General features: G+C 37.8%; 1 protein-coding gene and 1 long non-coding RNA gene across 10 annotated transcripts in view; both read right to left on the bottom strand.

Annotated features, from left to right (window-relative positions):
- The window catches only part of nrp1b (neuropilin 1b), a 74,796-nt gene that overhangs the window by 38,369 nt on the left and 9,054 nt on the right, over window positions 1-27,373 (bottom strand). The window contains exons 3-5 of one of the 2 annotated variants that reach the window (XM_022679313.2): window positions 9,425-9,606; window positions 3,171-3,398; window positions 2,465-2,632 (exon numbers count right to left, since the gene is read on the bottom strand). In XM_022679313.2, the coding sequence (XP_022535034.2) occupies window positions 2,465-2,632; window positions 3,171-3,398; window positions 9,425-9,606 (578 nt within the window). Of the gene's footprint in view, window positions 1-2,464; window positions 2,633-3,170; window positions 3,399-9,424; window positions 9,635-27,373 lie in introns of those variants that run through there. The other variant, XM_049476807.1, reaches the window with a different exon arrangement.
- On the bottom strand, window positions 19,246-20,373 carry LOC125801087 (uncharacterized). Of its 8 annotated transcripts, none has more exons than XR_007438597.1 (3): window positions 19,820-20,373; window positions 19,666-19,687; window positions 19,246-19,557 (listed from the first exon to the last, which is right to left on the bottom strand). It is a non-coding gene; the product is annotated as an uncharacterized LOC125801087 (long non-coding RNA). The 8 variants fall into 8 exon arrangements; XR_007438595.1 differs by having other exon boundaries at window positions 19,644-19,687; XR_007438594.1 differs by having other exon boundaries at window positions 19,246-19,535; window positions 19,578-19,687.

Genomic DNA, 27,373 nt, shown 5'->3' on the forward strand with positions numbered 1-27,373 from the left:
TCATTTTTTGGCTTCTAAACAAATACAAACTACACAAAGAGGGGTACGTTGTTTTGGATTCTTTTAGTGTAGACAAAAGGACTTTGGCAGCACGGTGGCTTAGTGGTTAGCACGTTTGCCTCCCACCACTGGGGTCTTGGGTTCAAGTCCGTATCTGGTTGGAGTTTCCATGTTCTCCCTGTGTCAGCATAGGTTTCCTACGGGGACTCTGGTTTCCTCCCACAGTCCAAAAACATGGAGATCAGGTAAGTTGGATGCTCTAAATTGATCTGGTGTGTATGTGTAAAGTGTGTGCTATGTATGTAAGTTTGTGTGTGTGTGTAAAATGTATGTATGACTGGGCCCAGATATGGACTGGCCTGGGTAAATGCTGTAGTGCCTGATGCAGTCCTCCAGGTGGACGGTTGTTTCCGGTTGAGAGTACGCTGTGCTCTATTGGCTGCTGCTTCTCATCGGTGTGTGAATGAGTGTAAATGTGCTTGTGTGTAAAAAATTGTAAAAAAATGTTAAATGTAAAGCGACCTTGGGTTTCTAGAAAGGCGCTATATAAGTTGAACTTCATTCATTTAACCACTAATGCTTGCAATGAGATTTCTTGCTTTTGTTTTTACTAGTTTATATACACTCCTCCAAAATGAAAGTGATGTCAAATCTATGTTTTAATCACACTTAAAATATGTTTTTAATGTTTAGATGGACAGCTCACACAAATATACTTAAATAATGCAAAATAGTGGAAATTTTAGAAAATTACATATGACTCATATACTTGGTATAATTTGGTATAATTTAAAATAATAACAAGTAGTAATAAAAGTACTAATTAGTTGTTCCAAAATAAGATAACATAAGTACAGACCATTCTATTTCTTCTTTTTCTTGTTTTGGGTATTGAATAAATAAAAAATACACAACAAACAAGGAGTAAAACAGAGCAAAACAGAAAAAAAGACGTTTTTTTCCTGAGGATATGAAAGAGGATTTTACACTAAAACACTTTTTTGAGAATTTGGGGAAATGGGTATTGTTATTGTCAGTTTAGTTGTGTTATTGTTTTTTCCACATAAAAGTCTTTTCTTGGTAAAATTGATGACTAACTGTGTTTGTGAATTTCAGACTTTTAAGAAGTTTTAAGAAGTTCTGTGGAATTGAGCTGTCAGCTTTTCATTGGCTGATTAAGGCTGACAACATTGGTTGTTTTGTAATCAAGTATGTCTTAAAAACTGGAATGTTATTAACTCTTGATTTTTAACCCTGATGAAGACCCGAGTGCCGAAACGCGTTGGCAATTTTTTTTGTTCTAATAAATCGCAAATTCTCCAGTCAACAAGTGCTGCTGTTTTTTATCTATTCTTGTTTATATACAATCTCATGCTGCATATCATGGGTTAGGAAGTAGAATCTTATCCCATGACTTATGCCAAATTCCATGAAAGGTAAAAAGCTCATTGTGTGGTTTCCTGCACTGAATGTGGATGGTGGTGATATTTGTCAGAGTTGCTTATCCATTTGCATCTCATCACCATCATTACCACACACTGCACTGTACTGTGCCAGCCACTGTGGTAATTAATGAATTCTATGGCATATTCCTGGTACCCATGTGACACTGTGTGTGGATTGAGGAGTGTTACCTTCTCTCAGCACAACTTTGAATACGGAGGGCCCTATTGTACACCCTGCGCAAGGTGTATCGCAATGTTCTTTGCTATCTTTCACCCCATGACAGTCTATTTTCATGCCTTAAGCCCGCGCCATTAAAATAGCATCGTTCAGGAGTTTAGAAATAAATCTACACTGATGGTGTGGCGTGGTGGTCTGGAAGTGAGGTGTGTTCAGGTACATTTCTGATGTGTTTCTCTCTTGGCGGCGGAAAACACAGGAGCTCCACTGACTGATTAAAACCCTGACAACAGTCAACAGTCAGGTGTGCCCAGGAAAGCCAACTTTTAACTCAACAATAATCAGAATAAAGAATAAAATAACATTGCTACTCCCTTAAATAAGCTGCTGGCGCATCTTCACAGCGTCAAAAGAAACACACTGTTAATATACAAACTCGCCAAAGTCAGAGATCACCTCGCTCATAAAGGGAATGACAACTGGCCCACTGATTTCTTTATTTCACATTACGCCCAAAAACACACATGATTAATTAAGTTGTGTAAGAAGTAAGAAGTGAGGTAAATAGATCTACTTGTGGGAAATAACAGAAAATTGTTGTTTCTTAGATTTTTGCGATTAATTTGATATTTGATATTTTTGAACAATTAGCACTAGCTAAAACTGAATATACAGTGTTATGTCAACACAGCTACAGTAATGCCAACATGAAATAAGCAAACATAGTGTAAATTATGTAAATGTGTGTTTATTGCATTGTATATAATTTGTTGTACTCGTTTGCATCAGGTAGTTTATGTAATTAACACAGTTTTTGGGTCAGTGTGGTTACAGTACTCACTCTGCTGGTCCTGAGGGAGCTCCGGGCTGGATCGGATGCTGTAATTGGCTGAGAAGCCCTCTTTACTGATGGCGTTGTCGGTGTGGATGGAGAGGGAGAGGATGCCGGTGTAGGATATGACTCGGCCGGGACTGTGCTGACCACAGTATCTCCCGATATGAGGACCAACTAGGAGAGAAAGAAGAAGAAATGAAGAAACACAAAGAAGAAAGAGAAAAGAGAAGTTGTATTTCTGCTTTTCAGGAATGATCAGAATCATTTCTACTTAACATTAGTCAGACTTATTCCAGAGCATGACCTATTTTCCTGGCCTTCATCAGTACAAACCAACATCTACTCTACTGTCTCACTGAATTGTGTAAGTGTATTCTTGTGAAAAAGTCGTATATGTACATATAATAATAGTGTATCTGAATTATATGTAGAATATTTATACTTTTTCTCCTTCTACTTACATTTTACCTATTTAATTACAATGTCAGTATACTTTGAAACAGGAAACTTTATTTGGCTGTGATAATTTTGTACTAGTGATGTACTTAAGGAGTCACTAAACACTAAACCATATATTTTTTAATACATTTCTGAAATGTGTTCCTTTAAAGTAATGAATCATACCAGTCCTGCATTTTATATGCACATTGTTTTACTTTGATTTGTCCTCTCTCTTTCTCTCTCTCTCTCTCTCTTTTTTTGCTTCCTGTACCTGTGGGGTATCCATCCCAGATTTCCAGGTAGTCAAATCGGCAGACGGCTCCAGTGGGGGCAGAGGGATCGGGCTCTATGTCGAAGCTTTCGAACTCCAGAACGATCTCCGCCATCTTGGGGGCGAAGATGATGATGGTACACTCCAGGTTGTTGGGGTATTTATCAGGGAACCCCGGAGTCCGTATAACTCCACTCGGTGCGGTGAGGTTTCTGGAGCACTCCAGACCTGAGGAGGACAGAAATTAATGTAGCATTAAACATAAGATCATGCTTTATGAACAGATTATAGCACAGTAAGTTCTGACCCTGCAATGTGATTGGCTTAGAGATGTTTTATGAGTGCTGTTATCAGCCGGTAATGCACTGTAACTGAAGCTAACAACGATGCAGCGCTTACAAACCAAACAGTGCAGTTACAAACAGAGCAGCAATGGAGCTATTTTAAATCGGGGAGTTTTTATAACTAAACAGATCCTATTTTCCCCTCCTCTTTAACTCCAATTTTTAATAAACAGTGATAATGGAACTGTGGTATAATCGCAAGAATACACTCGATTTCTGCAGTGCTGATATACATCCGCAGAACAGCAGTGCCAATATTTCACATTAAAGCGTAAACCTCGAGTGTATTACTTCTTAATTATATTGTTATATGTTTTATCTCATCAACTATATAAAATAATGATATTAATAATGTGATATTTTTTAAAGAAAAGCAGTATCCACAGAACTCTATGTATCCAAAGATTTATTTTCTTTTTTGGCGAACTATAGCGCTATATAAGATAGCAATGAACGACTGTTTTAATCAGTCAGTGGTGCACCTGTGTTTTACACTGTCAAGATAGCAATGCGGCAGGCATTAAGCTAAACACACCTCGCTTTCAGATCACCATTTCCAGCTGCGTAGATATATTCACAAGCGCTGTTGCTATTTTAACGATGCGGAAATAGGTGTGAAAAAAGGTGTGAAAACAGAATGTTGACTTGCGCAGGGTGTAAGATAGGGCTCTATATGTTTTTTTTATAAGAAACTGTTGCTGTCAAGCACAAACCTTGTATCACACTTGTAAAAAGCAAGTGTATCGTATATTTTGCATTATATGGCGCACTTAAAATCCTTTAATTTTTTAAAAAATCGTCATCTTATAATGCGATGCGTCTTATGTATGAATTTTACCAGTCAGGTGTTAAGGAGCAGTAAAGCCACTCCACTGAAGTACAGAGTTATACAGGAGTTTCAGTTTAGTTCTCCAACACAGAGAGCACCTGCTTGCACTGCTGGAGCAGTATTAGCTCTTTCGCTATTCACAGGTGAGTATATTGGACTGTAGTCTGCATGTTTACCTTGTTAAAACAAGCTATGTGGGAAGAACCGCTAGTTAATATCACCCTGGATTATCAGAACACACAGGGTTCCTCAGACTAAATCTGCCGGGTACCTTTAGCCACTAACCGTGGCTAGCGCTGTGGTTAGCCTGCTAATGATAATATTGCTGCACCCAGCTTTAGTGTAAATCTGTGAATCTAAGCTTACTGTAAATAAGTGGAAGCTCTTTACTCACACAAATAAACAGTTTTCAGGAAAGAAATCTGTGTAGATTAACATCCAGCACTAGTTTTACTTTAAAACATTTTTTTTTTAAGAATTAGGGTTGCTTTACAGGTCTGACCACCTAGATCTGCTGAATTAGAAGGAAAACACTCCTGTTCTTTACTAGTGTTGCATAATGTACCTTATAATCCAGTGCGCCTTATGTATGAACATAGACCAAAAAATAGATGTTTATTGATAGTGTGCCTTTTACTTCAGTGCACCTTATAGTATTTGTATAATTGTAATAATATATATATATACTTATACAACAGTTAGTTCCGACCTCACAATCTGATTGTTTGAGAAGTGTTCTAGCCGTGCTGATATATGTGATAACATCACGACCTTCTCACACTCCTCCTGTATTATTATTATGTATTATTCTCCTGTATCACTCCGCCGACGCGTTGCAGAGTAACGGCGTATACACACAGGACACCAGCATGCAGCGTTAGCTTAGCACAGGCTAGCACTCAGCCGCGGCACGCTCGCCTGCAGCGCTGGCTGTTTTTTTTTGGAAAAAGGTAAAGAATATCGCTCGGCTAATACCGTCTGACAGCCAGAACGCTAACCAGCCAGGCTAGACTAAGCTAAGCTAATGCTGAGCTAAAGCAAGCTCCGCTAACCTAACCACAGGCCAGCTAACTTAGCTAAAAACCACACCACCCAGTAAAACAGGCAGAAATGCTCAAAAATGTGCAACGTTCACCTGAAGACGACTCCACGGAGCAGGAGAGGAGAGTATTAGCCTTATTTCACGGTCCTAACGTTACCATCTTCACTTATTCCCAATTTTGCTTTCAAGCTAACTTTCGTGGTGTTAGTCTGTAAGCAGTGTTGGGAAGTAACGGATTACATGTAACGGCGTTACGTAATCAGATTACAAATTATGAGTAACTGTAATCCGTTACAGTTACTGCTTCAGTAAGTGGTAATCAGATTACAGTTACTCTGCTAAAATAAATGGATTACATTGCGGTACTTTTCTATTTTTGGTCTTCCAATCCAACACTGACAAAACGCAAACACATTCACATAAATCACGACATCAGAATATTCTATGATTCACAACCTCCTGCTCAGAATGTTTTCACTGCAGAAGCGCCCCCTAGCCCGTCGGCGGGCCCGTTCTGACTATGTAAAGTAGAATGCTTATAAGCGTCAAATATTCTAAACACACCGACCAAATAACCGACTCATATTCTTTAGTACTAATTTAACTACCTGCATGCAAATTTACAACCATCTACATGAAACCAGTCGCCAGAAATCGCCAACTGAAAACAGCCTGTTTTTTCACATTGTTTACATGGGGAACACGCCTCCCCAACAAAATAGCCTTATAAAATATCATTAGTATATAAAATAACATCATATTACATTATAGAAAATTCACTTACTATCACATCATCCACAGTACAGCACTGACCCGCAGATAAAATATCCATAAAGTCCTTTATTCGCCTGCTCACTTCTCCTCACAAACATGCGTTTATTTTCAGCGGTCCACAAACCACTATTTTTCTTGAGTGATCGTCTTTTGAACCAAATAACGTGAGCGCTGGATCAATCCAATCCAATCAAATCAGGTCATAGCCTTTCTCCAGCGTCACAAAAGTGATTGACACCTATTTCAACCAATAGTCCACCCTTAGACGAAAACATTGGTACGTAATTTTCCCTGATTGGTCTCCTAATGGCTGGGGGAGGGGCATGCCTAACCGCTGTCACCAAATTCCCTCTGCTAAACATAAGTGCGCCCACAGCGCGCATACGTGTGATTTTGTTTGTCATTTCATCAAAAAGTATTAATATTACTCTGAAATAGACTTACATTCATTTATTTTATCACAAACAAACAAAAAAATTACAAACTCTGGCTGTATAGAGACAGATTTACTGGAGAGGTTTTGAACACTTTGGAGACGCCTGGTGGACACCTAATATAATGCAGTGTAACTCTTCAATGCATTGTGATATAAATTACACATTTTGTAATTTGTTTGTCAAGACCCTACTGAATCAGGAAATGTAGAGAATGATTGACTATTCATCACCAACATCCATACACACATTGTAAACTCTAAATATAACAGGCGCTTTTTTTTTTTTTATAATTTCTTCTGCATTTGATGTTCTCAAATGGAACTTCATTACACTGCATTTGACATTTAATAATAAAACATTCAAATTATATTTTGTTTGCATTTGTGAGTTCTTAGAAAAGGAACAGATTGTAATCGCATTAAATCCTATTGGACCGAATTGTATCGTATAAAGACATAATTTGAGGTATCGTAAATTATCGTATCGCTGACTAAAATAATCGTATTGTATCGTATCGTAATGAATCTTGTGATTTACACCCCTAGATAATCCTGGCAAAAAATCCACCTGCAGAAAGTGGCAAACCTGCAAATAGTTAGCTTACAGTTGTTGTTACACTGTTTGGTTTTTAATGATTTTATCATCAATTTATAGAAGTGTTATAAAATTGTTTGATTAAATGGTTTCATAAGTATTTTTATAGGGTGATTGAAAAGGCTGTTTTATTTGTCTATCTATTAACTGGAAGGAAAAATAAAAGAATAATATGCAAGATGTGGTTGCTACATTCATTGAGGCTTAAAAAAACGACAATATTGTAAGTAATCCAAAGTAATCAGATTACGTTACTCACTTGAAGTAATGTAACTGATTACGTTACAAATTACATTTTGAGTGATGTAATCAGTAATCTGTAAGGGATTACATTTTAAAAGTAACCTTCCCAACACTGTCTGTAAGAACCATACACTAGTTAAGTTTGTATTTAAGTTTCAGTTCTGTTGCAGTTGTTGTGGAACTACTTTTTGGCGGAAGGCACAGTCCATATTAAAGCATATTTAAACTGAAGTTCTTTGATTTATTTTCTTTATATATATATATATATATATATATATATATATATATATATATATATATATATATATATATATATATACAAAGCTGTATAACTGCTTTACACGATCAATCTGTAGTTGGAAAAGTGTGGATATCTCAAGTTACTTACTTAACATGTTAGATTTTGGAAAAGTAAAATTATACAAAGGAAAAGTAGAAGAATATAAAACAGATAACAGTATAATATACAACACCATATAATGTGAAATCCTAACAAGTACATATAGGTATTTGCTACTCAGGCTTTATCTCACCCAGGCTTAAATAGCCATATACCTACAGTACTGTATGGGCTGAAACGTATATCATTCCCTAATGTATTTACAGATTTTGATTAGGTGAGAGATTCTGGAGCAGTGCAGCACTTCTGCAGCACAACATTATTCATCTGACTACGTTAATGATGGCAGTTATGATGGGTGAGCATGTTTTTCATCTGCTTTAAACACACACACATACATACACACACACACACACACACACACACACACACACACACACACACCGTCCATTATTTAAATGATTCTCTAAATCAGGTCACTTTCAACACCAAGGACGGACACAGTCTATTACCAAACAGCCTGGAGAATACTGCACCTGTTCACACCACACACACACACACACACACACACACACACATGTGCTCTTATACACATGTGCACGTCCACCACAATGATCGACTCGTGCACATGCAGACACACAAAAAACAAGAAACAATAACTCTTTCTCTCTTTCACTCACACACCGGTGAAGAGAGAGAGAAACAAAGAAGAGAGAATTATATCTTCTTTTTTCTTTTTTTGTCCGCCAGCAGCATCCATACATGCACATAACATCATTTACATCAGACAGGAAAATTCCTAAGAGAAATCTCCAGTGACTCCAGTTATATGAAAAATACAGTGTATTGTGGTGCACTGTAGTGCTGCACGATATTGGAAAAAATTTACATTGCAAATTTTTTTTTCTTTTTTTTTATATTAAACAATGCAGGGTCCATGACATTACCAGCCCTGCCCCCACCCACGTGCTGTTTCGCGTAAAGACCAATCAAGAGCTGAGTCAGCGCCAAACTCAACTCAAAACCCGAGCAAAACAGCAAAACAACAGTAATCGGTCTTTAATTAAACATTTAAATGGCTTTTTAAAGGGTAAATAAGAGCGTTTGTTTTTCTGGTATTAAAAGCGTGAATTCAGCTGTAACTGGAAATATCTGTGCTGCAAAACTGTGCTGGACTGAGGTGCACAGCTTTCAACACGTGCTCACGTTTACAAGCACGTGCCCAACCATGTGGATGGAGGCCATGCAGTTACCTCATGTCTATGTTTCCATTCTTTTCTGTTCTGGAGAAATTAAGCCAAAAATGATGTCAGGAATTTTGGCACATTTGCAAACCAATTCTGTGCAGTAGAGAGAAAATGCAGAGAGAGCTAGGCCCACCCCTTTCTTCTAGACCAGGGGTGTCTAAACTTTTGTTGTTGGGGGCCCAAAAATATATGTCTATCGCCGTAAGTTGGACACCACTGTTGTAGACCAAGCGAGTGTCTCAAACCGGCTTCACTGAGTTTACAGTGCAGCCTAAAGAACAAACAGCTGAGCAGATTTTTTTCGATGGAGTGTATTGTAGTGTAAAGATCTGCAAAAATGATTGAGGTATTTCTGGATAGTGTAATTATTGGATAGGTCTAGTGAGAGTGTTTATGTGTCTTACTCTTCTGGTGCACTTCATAGCGGATGCTGAAGCCCGCGCCGTTGGTCTCGTAGTCTGAGGTGAATTTTATCAGTAAAGAGTTTCCAGAGGAAATGATGGGGGCCGGAGCAATTTTACCACAAAACTTCCCCACCATAGAGGCCTTCTCACTGTCTCCATCATACACCTCCACATAGTCATACCTGCAAACACAAACACACACAAACACACATCATGAATTCAGTTCAGCTAGTAAACCAGCAATAACTTAAAAATGATAAAAAACTAAATAATAACACCCAATATACAAACTACAAAAATAAGAGACACACTGGACCACATTTAAATATAGAAGACCTAACAGAATTAGCATACTGCATCAAGTGCTCATAATTGCTCGGCATACTGGCTTGAGTTTAAGTCCCTGTCTGGGTGAAGTTTCCATATTTTCTTCTGGTTTCCTCCCATAGAGAGAGAGACAGACAGACAGACATACAGACAGACAGATAGATAGATAGATAGATCGATCACAAGATTTATTTGTATTTTCTCAATAATGATACTCTTGGCGATATGATAAAACACAAAATAAAATAAAAAATCAAGAATACACTACTGCAAAAAAAAAATTAATTAAATAATATTATTTTATACAATATGATACAGCACACCCCTAACTGAGATATTAACAATTCCTAGAGTTTTATCAGATTTGTAAAAGAAGCCAATGATCCAGAATGTCATGATACTAATAATAATGCACTCCATATATCTCCATATATCCAGGATTAAAGTAAAATAAATGATACTGAACACATATAATCTGTCTCTAGTAGATATATAATGGGAAATGAGAACAGTGTGAATTTTTCTTTTGCTAAAAACAGCAAAAAAGTTGAACTCTGATGTAATAATTAGGGGTGAGTGATGTGGCACGATATTTTAGGGCATAATATCGATCACGATATTCAAAAACGTTGGCGATATTATGGCATAGGATACGATATGGCACACCCCTAAAAAGATAGATTAGAGATAGATATATAGATTAATGGTTCTGGGGACAAAGGATCTGCTCAGTCTGTCTGTTGAGGAGCTTTCTGGCAGCAGCCTGCCCTCTAATTTAAGAAGATCTGAAGGACTAATACTTGTGCCATCCCAATCATCTCAAACTTTCTGTCTAAACGCAACCCAGTTAAAACGTTGTACCATACCGAAAGAAATAAACTGGATTAAATGGGTGAAAATCCATTGGTGGCGCCCACCCAGGTAAGTAGATCTGTCTGAGATTTTACAAAAGTTAACAAAGATGGCATGTTTTTGTAAAAAAAAAAAAAAAAACATATTTCCATCTCTAAAGTTCTAGAGGGTTGTTCATTTCAAAGATTGTGCTGTAGGTGTTTGGTATTTTAAAATGCAATACAAATGTAAATAAAAAATACAATAAATACAAAAAAAACCCCCACCCACAAATCATTTAAGATCAGCTGAAGCTGAAACTGAAACGGTACCGACTCCAACTCTCCCCTCTTCTGCTCTTCCTGACCTTTAGGAATAGATACCAGATGTCTCAAAGAGAATCCGTCCTCTCTCAATTACTGAAAGTATTTATTGAATTTAAGATCATCCTAAGCGGTAGATAACACACACACACACACACACACACACACACAGGTCAGCACAGACCCCGCTCTCACAGATCAGCATCTGGAAGTTTCTGTACTGTAGATAAATCAGCGCTGAAGTGAGAGAGATTAACCTTTCAGATGTCATGTAGGAAAAGTCCTCGTGAGAACATCTTTCACTCTTTAAAACAGGAGGCATTTCCTGCCGACCTTACGCCTCACCCCCTCACACACACACACACACACACACACTCTCTCTCTCATAACTGAAGACACTGCAGGCCAGTCTGTAGTGACCTCTATGTGACCCTGTGTGTGAAATGAAGCATGGTTCCTGCATGTCGCACATAGTTGCTCCTCTATGGGGCGAATAATATACAAACACTGAAGCTCATCATCATCATCATCATCACACGCAGCAGCAGCAGCAGCAGCAGATCTCTCTCAGGAGAGAGAATCTATCTATTTGTAATCTGAGAAAAACACTCTCATCAGGAGTTTAAAACACAGTAGCAATCTGGCAACACTGGTATCAAAACGCTGTTATATAGAGTGCCGGCAAAGGGCTAAAAAACAGCACACTCACATTAATTTAATTAATTCTACATACATAAAATTATATATGGATAAAAAAAAGAATCTTTGATTTAACAAAATTGAAAAGCTCTGGAATATAATCAAGAGGAAGATGGATGATCACAAGCCATCAAACCAATCTGAACTGCTTGAATTTTTCAAGCACTAGGAGTAAAGGCATAAAGTTATCCAAAAGCAGTGTGTAAGACTGGTGGAGGAGAACATGAAGCCAAGATGCATAAAAACTGTGATTAAAAATCAGGGTTATTCCACAAAATATTGATTTCTGAACTCTTAAAACTTTGTGAATATTAACTTGTTTTCATATTATTATTATTATTTGAGGTCTGAAAGTTCTGAATTGTATTTTGTTATTTTAGCCATTTCTCATTTTCTGCAAATAAATGCTCTAAATGACAAGACTAGACAATATAAAAAAAAAAGCTTTTTTATTTTTTATATTTATATAAATATATATTTGTCTGATATTAAAGTTTGTTTTATGTGTCTTCAGGTTAGATAATATTAATGAAAATATTTAGTAATATAGTCGCTCTCCAATAAAAAAAACATGCATCTCCAAAACAGCAACTTTATTTTTTTGGTCCATTCAGCAAGACATTGTGACACAGTGTAGAGGACAGTTTGTGTGTTTAAATTATGTAGTAAAATAAAAATCAACAAAAATGGAGAATCTTGTTTTTTTTTTTAGACTGCGATGATATGTTACAAAATGATAAAAAAAACATCCCATTTTTCTTGACTATTTATTTGAATCAGAGTTTACTAAATAACAATTTGATTAAAACATAATTAAATATGGAATGTGTGACTGTCTCCTACAAATTCTTTGTAATTTAGAGGCAAAGAAATCTACAACGAACTGTAATATACTGGTGTAGAGTTGTAAGTGAAATTGAGTATCTACAGCATCTGTTACTGACTGATGTCTGTTACAGGAAGCTGCTGTCAGTTCACTGCATTCAAGCTGAGCAGAAAGGGCAAAACACTTTAGAGTATATATAATAATGGGTTTCATTCATCTTGGCATCATGTTCTCCTCCACCAGTCTTACTCACTGCTTTTGGATAACTTCATGCCTTTACTCCTGGTGCAAAAATTCAAGCAGTCCAGTTTGGTTTGATGGCTTGTGATTATCTATCTACTTCTTGATTATATTCCAGAGCTTTTTGATTTGGTAAAATCAAAGAAACATAATTTTTAAGTGGTTCTCCTATGTTTTATTTTTTCCAGAGCTATACATTGTGATATAAATTTTCATCATATCGTCTAGCTCTACTTCTCAGTTTCTTTCCTATATCGACAATGTCATGTAAATAACCTTGATTAACCTTCATTCTGATGCTGATCCACCTGCAGCTCACTCCTGACTCTGCTGAGGGTTCTGTTAAACGGTGAGTAAATAAATCACTACAATAGCTCACGTGTGTTCTGATCCTCTGTGGTTTATTTCAGCTACTCAGCAGGAGCATCAGAGACGGCGCTGGTGACAGGGGCATATGGTAGCAATAATAACCTGGTAGGCCTCTGAGGGCCGATGCCAGATGCTACGTGAAAAAAAAGTGAGAAACGTGAGAGACGGTGCGTCCCGGTGGCTCTAAAAAAGACAAAGACAGGAAAACAAAACCTCTAGGGAGCAAAAAAAACAAAAAAACTGGGCCTGGTCAATAGCCTAATCAATCTCTGTCCAACAGGACACTTTCCTAAAATCAATACTGATCAATAATTCAATCCATTAAGTAACAGGCACACTATAGTAAGTAGTAATCGTGAGCTATCTGCCTCGTATCAGATCCCCCCCCCCCCCGCGCTCTCTCCAGAAACAGCTTCTCAGAGCTGTGATTAAAAATTAAATATCTGTAAACCACAAGGTAGTCCTAATGGACAGAAATCTGCTGATCTTACAGCAAAACTGTGTGCTGACGCTAATGACACCCCTGCAGTGGAGCAGCACACAGATATACACTATCCATCAGAGTGAGATTCAATCACAGCCTGAGCTGCATATCATACAACCCTGTTCAAATGATGCTTAAAACCTGTTCCTGAAATCTATTTTTTTAAGCAATAGAACACGAGAGGGAGTGTGTTATCTCGAGTGTTCTATTGCTTTTATACAACAGTTAATTTTTACAAAATGAATAAAGAAAATAAATCAAAGAACTTTAAGAAATTCAGAATGAATATGCTTTAATATGGACTGTGCCTTCCGCCAAAAAGTAGTTCCACCACAACTGTAACAGAACTGAAACTTAACTACAAAACGGTGTATGGTTTATAAAGACTAACACCACGAAAGTTAGCTTTAAAGCAAACTTGTGAATAAGTGAAGATGGTAACGTTAGGACCGTGAAATAAGGCTAATACTCTCCTCTCCTGCTCCGTGGAGTCGTCTTCAGGTGAACGCTGCACATTTTTGAGCATTTCTGCCTGTTTTGCTGGGTGGTGTTGGTTTTAGCTGGTTTTAGCTGGACTGTGGTTAGGTTAGCATAGCTTGCTTTTTAGCTTAGCATTAGCTTAGCTTAGCCTAGCCTGGCTAGTTAGCGTTCTGGCTGTCAGATGGCATTAACCGAGCGATTTTCTTTCCCTTTTTTCCACGAAAGACAAGCCTGCGCTGCGGGCGAGCGTGCCGCGGCTGAGCGCTAGCCTGTGCTAAGCTAACGCTGCTGCGGGTGTCCTGTGTATATACACCGTTACTCGGCAACATGTCGGCGGAGTGATACAACTTTAGCGTTAGAAGGCCGTGATGTTATCACGAATATCATCACGGCTAGATCACTTCTCAACCAATCAGATTGTGAGGTCAGAACTAACTGTTTATAAATTTTAATATTTAAGAATAATATTGATATCTAAGCATGTTATATCCTCTTAAACATAGTTTATATATCTAATATTTATTTAAAGTGACAGTTTGTAAGATTTTGGTCAGAATATATAATTGCATTAACTACTTACTATCTCGCCAGCTCTCTTTAGTTCTAATTCTGTTGTTTTTGATGTGTGAATACTAATTTTGCTGTTATCATATCTTCTTTTTGCTGTAGCTGTTGTATTATCACCATAAAATAGTCAGAAAAAGGCTCAGGGACCTACAAGCAATGAACCTCTATTTTCTGGTCTATTTTCACACATAAGGGCCACTCGATTATAAGGCGCATTAAGTGACACTAGTTAGGATGCCTACACTGAAGTGAGAAAGTGTCACCATGTCGCCTTCCCATTAAAAAATAAATGAAATAATTAAATTCAAACAAGTGCTGGATGTTAATCTACACAGATTTCTCTCCTAAAAAAATCTTAATTTGATTGAGTAAAACGCTTCTGTTTATTTACAGTAAGCTTAGCGCAGCAGCATTGGCATTAGCCGCTAACCGCAGCGCTAGCGAGATGTAAATGTCGCCTTATAACGCTACACTAATGAAGCCTGAGTGTTCTAGTGAGCCAGTTCCTCCCTGAATAGATATAATCTGTCTCTAGTAGATATTCAGCTCTGAAAAAAAATGATGAGTTTCTTTGATTTGACCCAGAGACTGTAAAAAAAGATGGACGCCGTGTCGCTGTTCCCATTCATTCAATGAAAATGAAGCCAAAATCTTCTGCCATTTTGGCGATCCCGAAACCCGAGTCTGCGCAGTAGAGACCAGAGGAGGGAGAAAGACTGTGGAGAGACAGCCTACTCATTTAAATAACCCCGCCCCTGAGAGCGGTCTCCACAGAACTCACACAGTCTATGGTTCCACCCATACAGTCACTGGTCCCACCCCGGCTAGGTGTAACCCATCCCTTTTACAATAAACACACCTTTTTGGATAGTGCTGAAAAAGGTTTAAAAAAAACGAATTCTGTGGGAATATAAAAAATTTACAATTAGAGGTTACACTACTGTTGCATTTAAATAATGGAGGTAGAATTACAGTATATTGGGAAAAAACATGATTGAAAGTTGTCTGCTTTGCCATTGAAACCTATGGGGATGGGTGGGGTTACACAGCTTTCTGAAACCAAACAGCAGGGGGCACCCGACCTATGGTGGCTTCAGTTTTGAGAGACGATGCTCTGTCCAGCTATACACAGTCTTTGAATTGACCATCAAACCAAGCTGAACTGCTTGAATGTTTGTACCAGGAGTAAAGGCATAAAGTTATCCAAAAGCAGTGTGTAAGACTGGTGGAAGAGAACATGATGCCAAGATGTATGAAAACTGTGAGTAATAACCAGGGTTATTCAACAAATATTGATTTCTGAACTCTTAAAACTCTTTATGAATATAAAGTTGTTTTCTTTGCATTATTTAAGAACAGAATGAGTGGCAGAAATAGAGGAACTACAGCACTCAACTCCAACCCAAATGAGAGGGTATGCTAATTAAGGGTATATACTTATTTAGCATCCCCTCACACACTCATTCACAAATACACACACACACACACACACACACATTCCCAAATAGCTGGTGCTGAGAGAGAGTGGATGGAGTGGGTGGATGGGTGAATGAATGTTCTGCTGGGTTGGGTGCTGGTTAACTTCAGGAGATGGTGGGTTTGGGGTTTCTAAAACAGAACAGAGACAGATAGTGGTGGAAGCTCATCTTCAGGAAACAGAAAGCCGCAGTGCACATGATGACATGTATTCGCTGTACTACAGGGAAAGCCTGGCGATGCTGCGGCTGAGAGGCTAAATCTGAGCTGAATGTGAAACATAAGAGAGTGAGCGCATAATATTCATAACTCACTCTTCCACTGAGGGAGTTTCCCACAGTGTGTGTGTCATATGAAATCTATTATTCCGATTTTTACACTATTTGAAATGTCAGCTGCCCCAAAGAAAGGACCAATAGAAATGTCCCAAAATAACTATGATTAAGTAATAATCTCATTACATTCATTTTAACAAGTTATGACCATTGGACCTCATTCACCAACATTAGATTCATAATGCGGTTATAAATTAGATCTGTAATGCGGTTATAAATTAGATCTGTAATGCGGTTATAAATTAGATCTGTAATGCGGTTATAAATTAGATTCATAATGTGCTTAGAAACCGCACAATCGTTCAAAGCTCTACTCTTCTAATATATGATTCCACTCTATTCAGAAACTGAACCCATCCCAAATAAGATATCCTGTGTTAATCTTTATGAAATCTTTATGAAAACTAATATTTAATAGTTTTTTTAAGATTTATTTCTATTTTCTCCCACACAACACAAGGAAGGTGTAGACTAGCACATGCTAAGTAGCATCACAGTGAGTTTGGAGAAAAGCGCAGCGATTTCGCGGTTCCGATACATCAGCTCACAGATGCCGCCTTGTGCTGATCCACATCGCCCTAGGAGTGATGAGTGATGGGAAAGAGCGCCATCTATTGTACCCACCCAGAGGGAGCAAGGCCAATTTCACTCTCTCAGGGCTCTGGCAACTGATGGCAAGCTGCATGACCGGGACTCGAACTAGCGATCTTGTGGCAGCACTTTAGCCCCCTGGACTACTCAGCAAGCGAGTAAATGTTACAATGCAGTAGTACAATATTAGTAGACCTATTAGTAGACAATGATAGTTAGTGGACTTAATCAATGTTAGTGTTTGCAGTGTAAAATTAAACTTGAATCCCTATTACGTGGACTTGTGATGTTCTATAAGTTGGGGTGAAGGTTTTATAGGTTTTAGATGTTGTGGAAGAATTATAGAATATGTAATAAATAAATTATAGTTTCTAATTGATACCACACAAACCTTTTTGCTGCTGTGCTGTAAAATCTTATACAGCAGTCTAAATGTACACCATATGTATTTTTAATGTTATGTATGCTGGTTTATACTTAAGTGGTTATTTTTGATTGAGATTTAGAGAAACAGGGACACAAAAGCTGCATAGCCTTATTTCAACTAAAATTAAAATATAATATTAGTAATAAAATGAATAAATCAGATTTAAAAAAAAAAGCCTTACAGCTCCGGCAATCAGCAGCTACAGGCTCCTCTAAGCAGCTGCCTAACACTCTGAATAAAATAAAAATAAAATAACTGATGCACTAAAAGCAGAGAAGACTGTAAAAAGACAGTAAAGCATCCTTTCCTATACTATCCTCCTCCTCCTCAGCCCATTATGTAATTAGAAGTTGGTCATTAACAGGAATGATGGAGGTCCAGTTGAGGTCAGGATGACAATAAAAACAATAAAAACGTTCTAAGAAAATAATCAATCATGTTTGGGCTTGTGTTGCAGCCAGTGGAGCAGAAATTATTAATTAATATCTTTAATTAAACACCAGCTAGTAGTTCTATCAAAAAAAAAACTGTCAATAAAAAAAAATACTGGGCAGTGTTCGATCTCACTCACTAGATAACACCTCACAGCTTACACAAGTGTGGGCATTCCTAGGAAAGGACACTTGTATGAAGCTCTCAGACAAATGCTCACATAAATTTTCACGGTGTTGTTCTGTATACTGTGTATTTCTGTGCAGAAATCAATAGAAATATTCCAAAATCACCCTGATATCTACCTCACTCTACCTCGCTCTACTTCACTCTACCTCACTAATCACTATTAACTCTAGAGGTGAGGAAAAGTTCTATTCTTAGATGCATCTCAATTTGGACCTGGACGATTTCTGAATCGATTCACAAATGCCAAAAATAAATTTATTTTGCGAAACTAAATTCTGATCTCCTAGTACACTTATGTGATTCTGTGTTCTAAAGTACGCACATCGCTTGATATCGCATTTACCTCATTAAATGCCAAGTATGTGTGTGTGTGTGTGTGTTAGCTGTTTATTGACGCCAATTTATGTCCGGTTAGCATGAACGCTAATCCAGCAAGGTACCTTTGGAGCTATCCGCTATTTTCCTCCACTTCATTTTCCTCAAAACTGTAGACACAGCGTCACTGTGCTGAAGACTCACACTTGCTTTCTCTCTCACACACACTCACAAACACACACACACAAACACACCGCTGAAGCTTTCCTAACATTACCCTTGCAACACTAATCATCGCTTTCTGTATTAATCATTTAACTAATGGAATGACTACCGTTACCATTAGGGGTGGGCGATATGACTCTAAAATAATATCACGATATTTCAGGGTATTTTTGCGATAACGATATACTTGGCGATATAGGAAAACAGAAAAATAATACATTCATTTCAGGAATATAGTATAATAGTATAACAGAATAATCATAACGTGGCAAAATAAATAATATTGCATAAAATAATAAAATGCAGCAAATAATATTGCAGAATATTTAGTGCATGCATATAAACTGCAAACTAAAACAATTATACAATAAATACACCTAAAGCTTCACAGTAAATAATAGACTACTTTTAAGACAGAACAGCCCTATTATCACGATATGGATGTTTAATACCATGATATTTCTGTGTCACGATATATTGTATTCGATATAATATTGCCCACCCCTAGTTACCATTATGTTTTTTTTTTTCTCAAATGTATAGAAATAGGGTGTATAGAACCTATTAAAATAGTAGAATTCATTATGAATCATTACAGATACTTTACTTTAAAAGTACCAAGGATTCACACTATGAATAAAAAAAAAATAGAAGAAAATGATGTATCAAGATGCATCGAAAATCGGTTTATATTCGCATCGCAGGCCTCTGAATTGGAATCCAATCGCAAGTTGCCTAGAGATTCCCACCCCTCTTACCCCGTCCAAGTCACTTTACCTCACTCTTACTCATTCTTTACCTCACTCTTTCTCATTCTTTACCTCACTCTTTCTCATTCTTTACCTCACTCTTACTCATTCTTTACCTCACTCTTACTCATTCTTTACCTCACTCTTTCTCATTCTTTACCTCACTCTTACTCATTCTTTACCTCACTCTTTCTCATTCTTTACCTCACTCTTTCTCATTCTTTACCTCACTCTTTCTCATTCTTTACCTCACTCTCTCATTCTTTACCTCACTCTTTCTCATTCTTTACCTCACTCTTTCTCATTCTTTACCTCACTCTTACTCATTCTTTACCTCACTCTTACTCATTCTTTACCTCACTCTTACTCATTCTTTACCTCACTCTTATTCATTCTTTACCTCACTCTTACTCATTCTTTACCTCACTCTTACTCATTCTTTACCTCACTCTTACTCATTCTTTACCTCACTCTTACTCATTCTTTACCTCACTCTTTCTCATTCTTTACCTCACTCTTTCTCAGTCTACCTCGCTTTGCCTTGTTCTACTTTGGTCTTTCTCCGGTCCTGTTATGTCAGATGAATCAATTTGCTGTTATTCACCATATTAACACAGCTCTATCGTTGTGTATATAGTAAAATGGCAATAAAAACTAAAATGCTGTTTTTCTCACAGTCCTAATTGATCGATAAAATATTTTTCCCTTTGCTGTAAAGCTACCATTTTTGAAATGCAATATTTTTGCATTACAATGACAATATCTGTGTCTACATGTGTCTACATGGCTCATGTGTGTAAGCATGTGTGTGTGTGTGTATATAGTGTAGTGTGTGTATAGTGTAGTGTGTGAGGAAGGGGAGGCCTTAGGTCACATTAATGATTAGTCTCAGTGGCATGGCCAACAAGGAACACATTCTGACAGACAAAACAGCTATTGACAACATGTACATCCGTGTGTGTGTGTGTGTTAGAGAGATAGAGAGATAGAGAAAGAGAGAAGTAGGGAAAAGAAAAAGAAAAGCAGAGAAAAGTGAGAGTGAGCAAAAGAAAATAAAGGGTGGGTGGGGGTGGAGAGGGTGCAGGAATTTGGAAGTGCTTTCCAAACTCTCACTGAGAGAGAGAGAGAGAGAGAGAAAGAGAGAGAGAGAGGGAAAGAGAGAGAGAGAGAGAGGGAAAGAGAGAGAGAGAGGGAAAGAGAGAGAGAGAGAGAGGGAAAGAGAGAGAGAGAGGGAAAGAGAGAGAAGGGGAGAGAGGGAGAAAGAGAGGGGTATGTGTAATATGTGTCAAATATCAAAAACATATTTCTTAACTGTTGAAAAAAGCCAGCAAACCCAGATAAAAACCAAGGCCAAGCGTTTTGTTGGTGAGTCTGATCACGTCGTGTGTCTGTGTGATTCTGAACATGTGTGATCTGTTCTGCACTAATTGGATCACCGATGTCTGGAACACACTACAGGATTATATAAATCTTAACCGATGTCAAAAACGTGAGAGACCTCACACACTGATTTTAATCACTATTATTCCAATCGCTATTATTCATCAAACCACAATCTGCCAAGATTAAAAACGTCCAGCTCACACCTCCTATCCTCAAAACTTTACATTAAGTTTCTCACCAAATGTGTACATCATAGGACAATATGAAACTCATATGTTTTTCTTTATGCCAGGATGAGCAAAAACCTACCTAAGGTGAACTTAATTCTCTGTGTTACACACCTGACAGTTCTGGGAGAGCAGTGTAGCTCCATGTTTAGTCCAGCTTTAGATTCAGGACTTTAGAAAGTCTAAAACAACATTTATAAATTGATCCGATCATCTGCTTTGGAGAGTGAGGTAAAGCAATGTAGAGTGAGGATAAGTGAGGTAGAGTGAAGCAGAGCAAGGTAAAGAAAGGTAGAGAAACGTAGAGCGAGGTAGAGTAAAGTAAAGTGAAGCAGAGTGAGGTAGAGAATGTTAGAGTGAGATAAAGTGAGGTAGAATGACACAGAGTAAAGCAGAGTGATGTAGAGAAAGGTAGAGTAAGGCAGAGCAAGGTAGAAGGAGGCAAAGTGAGGTAGAGTGAAGTAGAGAAATGTAGAGTGAGGTAGAAGGAGGTAAAGTGAGGTAGAGTGAAGTAGAGAAATGTAGAGTGAGGTAGAAGGAGGCAAAGTGAGGTAGAGTGAAGTAGAGAAATGTAGAGTGAGGTAGAAGGAGGTAAAGTGAGGTAAAGTGAAGCAGAGTGAGGTAGAGGAAGTTAAAGTGAGGTAGAGTTAGGTTAAGTGAAGCAGAGTGAGGTAGAGAAATGTAAAGTGAAGTAGAGTTGGGTTAAGTGCCTTATAGTACAAAAAATCCGGTAAATTATCTTCATCTCCTAGATGAGGTATGATCATATTTAAAAAGCGGCAGCATTAAGTTTATTGGCTGGTTACAAAGCAAAAATCTGATTATAGCATGACTCATGTAGAGGGTCAGTAACATGAGTCAGATATCAAAAACACACTCCTACACTTCTACTGCAAACAAAACCAGATAAAAACCAGATAAATCACAATCACAAATGTCCTGTTCCTGAGTCTGATCACGTAGTGTGTTGGGCATGATTCTAAACATGTGTGCTCTGCTTCACACTAATTAGATTACTGTCAGAGATAGGACCATGTCACTCCTCCCCCCACTCACACACCAGTATAACATACTCTACATATAACAGAAAGCAAAAAAGAAAGAGAAAAAAAACAGAAGAACGCAGTACTGTCCAGCCTGCACACACACTGACCTTTCAGCACTGAGCGAAATCAGACAAAATAAAAATATCCTCCTGTATAAATAAACACGCTGAATCAGACCGACTGGGTAAAGTGGTGATTAGAAAGACAAAACACGTTTCTTAAGGGATTCCAGCACTGATGCCCGACTCCTGCCTGTCCTGCAGTCAAACCCAGCACACGACTCCTGCTGCCGGAGTTGATGGAGTTCCCTAATTTCAACCCCGACAGCACCAGGGCCATTGATAAATGAACAGAGCCGAGATGAAAGCATTCTAAGCATAGCTCAGCCCTGTGTGTTGCTACAGATCAGAGTTATAGGACAAATCACAGGTAACATCACAAATAATTAAACAAGCAACTAATGTTTAACAGCAACCTCCAATTAGAAACTTTAAAAGAGGTAGGCTCTTGTGATAAAAGCTACATTAAAACAAGCAGAACGAAGAGATTTCATTCAGTCTGCCTTTGGCAGCATCATTTTAATAGAAAGATTTTACCTTTTCTAACAAGCACTGAGATCTGTGCTGCTCATACGGCAAAATCTGGGAGTACAAACACACCAGACAGTTCTGGGAAAGCGGAGTAGAAACATGTATTAGACCAGTTTTAGATTCATAATTTCAGAAAATCTAAAGCAACATTTGAAATATTGTGTTTGAACCATCTGCTTTGGAGGCAGAGGAGGGTAGAGTAAGGGTAAGGCAGAGTGAGGTAGATGGCAGTAGAGTGAGAGTAAATTGAGACAGAGTAAAGCCAGGCGGACACTGTGCGATTTTTGTAATCGGATGCGTTCTGGAGAGCTCACACTGCACGTTTGAATCGTTTGTCGTGTATGAACAACGCCTGCGATTCATCTGCACACACTGTGCGGTCCGACTGACCTGCTGCGACGGGGGAGCTTACACTGCACGTCTAAACGCAGCCCGTAGGCGGAGCTTTCTTTGCGTACAAACTCTCGCTTCAACACAACATGTCGCCTTGCAAAAGAAAGCGCTTAGCTTTGCTTATTTGTGCCCTGTTGAGAGCTGAAAGTCCACGGAAGAGACGTACATGGACTCGCAGGTGGCTGAGGCGACGTGGACTCTACGGGTTGTCCGTTTTACAGAAGGAGAGCGCATAGAAAAATGACTGCGCGTCAGGCTGCGAAAGAAACACCAGCAGCTTAAATAAAATAAAATATATTTTTATTTATTCTGTTTATTGTTTATGTAAAAACTGGTTTTGCAACACTGAATCAAGCACGATCAAGCTAAAATTCGGACCGATCATGCATCCGACCAGATCGGGCTTAAAATCGGGCTAAAATCGCACAGTGTCCGCCTGCCTTAATGAGAGAGAGAAAGGTAAAGAGATGTAGAACGAGTAAGGTAGTATAGGTAGTAAAGGGTTGTATAGGGTAATATTGGGTAATTTAGAGAATATAGGGAGTATAGTATAGTATAGTGAGTATAGGGTAATATAGGGAGTTGTGGGTTGTATAGGGTTAATTTAGTGTATTATTGGGAGTATAGTGTTATACAAGATAGTATATGTAGTATTGGGGAGTATGGACTAAAATAGGGTAATATGGGGGGTATAGGGTAGTATAGGGTAGTATGAGGAATTAAGGGTTGTATAGGGTAAAAAAGGGTAATTTAGAGAATATAGGGAGTATAGTATAGTATAGTGAGTATAGAGTATTATATGGAGCTTAAGGGTAGTAAAGACTATGTGTAATTTTTGAAGCATGGGGTTATAAAATCGGTATAGAGCCATATAGACTAATATAGGGGGTATAGGGTAGTATATGGTATTATAGGCAGTAAAGTGTAACATGGTGTAATTTAGAGAATATAGAGAGTATAATACAGTATAGTGAATATAGGGTAATATAGGGAGTATAAGGTATTATAGAGTAATAGAGTAAAAAATATGGAGCATAGTGTTGTATAAGATAGTATATGTAGTATATACTAATATAAGGTAATATTGGGGGTATAGGGTAGTATAAGCAAATATAGGCAATTTATAGAATATAGGTAATATAATACAGTTTAGTGGCTATAGGGTACTATGGGGAGTATAAGGGGGGTATAAGGGTAGTATAGACTGATAAAATGTATAAAATGAATTTGCCAATTCACGTAATACACCTTTAATGAACGTCAATCAGCTGTACCATAATGTATATTGAAATATTAAAAGTCATATAAATGACATAACATTTTTTTTTACTACGATTACAGGCTGTGTTCTGTTAAACCTGTAAAAAAATCCCTCAGTGTAAAATACCCTAGCTATTTGTGAATTCCCTACTGTTGGAATATATTCTATTTTGTTAGCTGGGTAGCTAAGCTAATGAAAGACAAATATGACAAAGCAATTTTAACAAAAAGCTGATACACTATTTGTAAGTTTTGTGTGTCATTTCTGTTCTGTTGGAATGGACACTAATATGTTAGCTAGGTGGCTAGCTAGGTAGTTCTGTTCATTTGGGTTGTCTTTTCAGTAAGCTCAGATTGTATATCATACCAGAGAAAGACAAATTATCATGAAAAACACATGAAAACTGTGGGTGTGTAAACAAGTAGCACATCGATTATCGATTAGTAGAATTTAACAAAACACCACAGCAAAGCTAAGCTAAACAAACAAAGCTAAGCTAAGGTAAACTAAGCTATAAATGATCACTCCAGATACACACAAACTCAATATAAATATGAATGTTTTATCAACTTTAACAAGGGTACCAGTGTTTTTCTTCTGAAGTAAAATGCTAATTTTAGTCATTTTTCAGTATCATTCCTTCTTTCTTTCTTTTTCCTTCCAGATCACCAAAACAGGCGATTTACACTAAGCTCTCAGGGCTCCAGAAACTGCTGATCATCAGTTCTATAAGAAAATCTAAACCTATCAGGAGAGGGAGAGGTCTGGGTTTCCTGTGCGGACAGTTTAACAGGCTTTAGGAGAAACGTGGAGTGTGTTTTTGTGGTTCTGAGTTGATATCCTGCACTGCTCTGTTAGTTTAACATGGTAGCGAAAGCAGCACTAGGCTAGCTCACTGACTGACTGACTGCTCTCCAAGAACAACAGTGAGGGCCATCTGGTGCAGGTTAGCATGCGGGTCATTCTCCAGCTACTGGGCTAAAGTCTGGGCTTAGCTCGGATTCTGACTGGCAACTCTCGCAAACGGCTGAGCGGAACAACAATCAAAACTCTGGGCTTTATTTTTTCCAGCAGTCTGGAAACACAGCCCACAGCAGGAGGAGCTAACGTAGCACAACATTACAGCCAGAACCATAACAATAACACAATGCTACTTCTGACAAACCAACACCAGATAACTCTAAAGACTTGAACTTTTGACTTATTTCACAGAAATAATGAAATTTATCAGAATTTTTTAATAATGACATACAGTTAAGGAAATAAGTATTTGATCCCTTGCTAACATTGACTAACATTCTCAAATTATGTTATATTCCATGATTTTTTTTTTAAATAACTTATGTTCTCATGTTTTCTGATGTATTTTAGAAATATTCTGCCAATATATATATATTTTTTTTACAAAATTTAGATATATTTACACTGTTTGATATTTGCACTCCTGATTTTTATATTTTGTTTGTTTCAAGTAAATTAAAATTAAATTGAATAATATAGCCTAAATGTATATATTTATTAGGGGTGTCACGATTCTCTAAATCCTCGATTCGATTTCATTTTCGATTTGAGGGTCACGATTCGATTCGATTCTCGATTTTCTTGTTTTTTTTTCTTGTTATTATTTTATGCCTCATAAAATTTAAATAATATATTTATTATTATTATTATTATTATTATTATTATTATTATAAATATTATTATTATTATTTATTAAGATATATATGGTAATGCCATCTAGTGACTTTTTTTGGTAGCAACAGTGTGCACTATTAAAACAAGCAGTTTATCAGAGCTGTGTGTGGATGGCTGGTGAAACTGCTCATTACATGAAGCTGCAGTTCTTCATCAAACCACTAGTCGGAGCTGCAGCAGCACAAGCCCCGCTCTCTTCACTCAGTCACTACTTCAGTACAGCCCAGCCACGGGCTACAGAGCTCAGCCAGTCCGTTTTTACTGTTTCTGTAAACAAATAAAGGTTTTAACCCCACTAACCGGATAATACAGCTCACTACAGTTCATCTTTCAGCCCAAGCAGCTAACAGCAGCAGGTTAGAACAGCCGACACGGAGTCACTGCTCGGATTACATTATAAACAGGTCAGTTAGCGCGCTGCTAACCTCAGGATGTTTATAACTACGGAGTTTAGTGGACACACCACGGCCGCCAGGTAAGTCTTTTAAAGGCTACTGAAGACTATTAAAGGCTATTAGAGTGTAACCCCTGGCTCCCAGGGGTTACAAGAGGTTATTGAAAGCATTATTGGGGGGCAGAAATCAGTACAGGCTGGTTAGATAAGTGATGTGGGTATTGTCTTATAAATATTTACACATAACTTATATCTCTCCTGAAAAGCTTTTATTTTAGTCAGAAACACGCTTGTGTTTACTTTATCTGAGAGAAAGATGTTTTTTTAATTCAATGGAAAGCAACAGGTGTAGTCAATTATAAGTTTAAGATTTTTAATCCACCTCACTGTGATCTATAGTCAGTGTTCTCAAGTCACACTGACACACGCATTTCATCGAGTTCACACGCTCTCACCTGCGCGCACCCACCCCTCCGTTAGATACAGATACAAAACCTGCGCGCCCAACCCCCGCCCCCCCTCCCCCGTTGGACAGATAAAAACAGTGATCACACTCCCGCCGACTGCGCTCATGCAGTGGCTATCTCTATTTAAATGAATAGGATGCGCTGTGTTGGTGCCGCGCCATTTGCGTAGCGCGCTGCGCTATTTGCGTAGCGCGCGCGGGAGGGATCGTCGATCCTCTTTTTGACTTCGATACTCGAGATCGTGACCTCATTTCGATTCGATTTCGATAAAATATCGAGATCGTGACACCCCTAATATTTATTGAGCTATTATTATCCTTTAAGAAGCACAGGATAGCCCAATGTAAGGCTTTTATGAATCCATTTTTGTTCTAAAAATTGTAAGTTTTGATACTGTTTTGACACTAATAATTAAAAATGAATAATAATAATAAATGACATCTTGGATGTTAGTTTCAGATCGGAATTGATGACTCTGACTCACGGGCAAAACATGTGATCAGGACATCCCTCTCTGGTAGTGTATATCATTGTTCTCCAATGAAAAACAAGTATCTCCATTTTTTCCGATTTTTAGTTTACTACATAATTTAAACAGTCAAACTGTC

The sequence above is a fragment of the Astyanax mexicanus genome, chromosome 4, assembly GCF_023375975.1.
Source record: "Astyanax mexicanus isolate ESR-SI-001 chromosome 4, AstMex3_surface, whole genome shotgun sequence".
In the NCBI taxonomy this organism is placed as follows: Eukaryota; Metazoa; Chordata; class Actinopteri; order Characiformes; family Acestrorhamphidae; genus Astyanax; species Astyanax mexicanus.